The 1,244-nt window shown below is 49.2% G+C and overlaps 1 protein-coding gene across 1 annotated transcript in view; it reads left to right on the forward strand.

Moving 5' to 3' along the window:
- Positions 1-393: 393 nt before the first annotated feature.
- LOC308104945 (monocarboxylate transporter 12-B-like) overlaps positions 394-1,244 on the forward strand; it is a gene marked incomplete at both ends in the record, with an annotated part of 12,004 nt that continues 11,153 nt past the window's right edge. The window contains 1 exon segment of the mRNA XM_080455584.1: positions 394-512. Coding sequence (XP_080311710.1) covers positions 394-512 — 119 coding nt within the window.

Raw genomic sequence — 1,244 nt, forward strand, 5'->3', positions numbered from 1 at the left:
CCTGTCTGTCTGTCTGTCAGCCCTCAGGCGTACAGAGAAGCACCAACCACACGGTGCAGAGGTGGGGAGAAACCAATAGGAGAAAGCAAAGGAGAGGGCAGAGGTATTGTTCCAACTGGGCCTCCATCTGACGGGTAGGCAGGGGGAGGAAGAGACATAGAGAGAACAGAGGCGAGACGACATCTTATACAATCTTTCCTGCACGAAAGCGGCCACGCGAAAACCTTCCAACCAACGGCATAGAGAGAAGCAACCTCGGCAAAGGAGAAGTGCAGAAAAGACGGACAGAGGGAGTCGTTTACTGCTGAGCTGTCAGCCTCTTCAATCAATCACCACACCGAGATCAGCTTAGAACTTTTGTAATTTTTACGCATGGTGCGCACTCTCGCCGCTATGACTCATGGGAAAGGAGGCGGGCCTGCGCGCGAGGCACGCCCCCCCGACGGAGGATGGGGCTGGGTCATCGTCGCATGCTGCTTCATGGTTACTGTCTGCACGCGAGCCGTTACCAGGTAATACACGCACGCACGCACGCACGCACGCACACACACACACACACACACACACACACACACACACACACACACACACACACACACACACACACACACACACACACGGCTGCACATGCAAGTGCAAACATTCATCCACACACACACACACACACACACACACACACACACACACACACAGACAGACAGACAGACAGACTGACAGACTGTCTATGAATAGTTAAGTTGTGAGTGTCAGTTAAACAGCTTGTTTTACTAATGACATGAGAGACAGCTTGAGTTACTGTCAGTAGTAGCTCTCTGACATGAACACACACACACACACACACACACACACACACACACACACACACACACACACACACACACACACACACACACACACACACACACACACACACACACACACACACACACACACACACACACACACACACACACACTTGCTTCCAAGTAAACATGCATGCGCACACACAAACCTACAGTTCAGAGGTCGCACTGGCGTCCAGAATGTCTGGAATGATTACGGTTTGCAGAGATGTGGAAGATTCTGTAAAGAAAAGAGGAAGCAATGACACGTGACAATTGGATTCTCATCACCTAACGTTAATGAACAATGCTTTTGGGAAAGTCAGACCAGAACAGTGTACTGTAGGCTGTTGATTTAACAAGATATTGATGATTTGAAATAGCAAGATTTGTAAGAAAGAGTACCGTTGTCAGATTTTTCAA

Source organism: Gymnoscopelus braueri, assembly GCF_963280865.1.
Source record: "Gymnoscopelus braueri genome assembly, chromosome: 17".
Lineage (NCBI taxonomy): Eukaryota > Metazoa > Chordata > Actinopteri > Myctophiformes > Myctophidae > Gymnoscopelus > Gymnoscopelus braueri.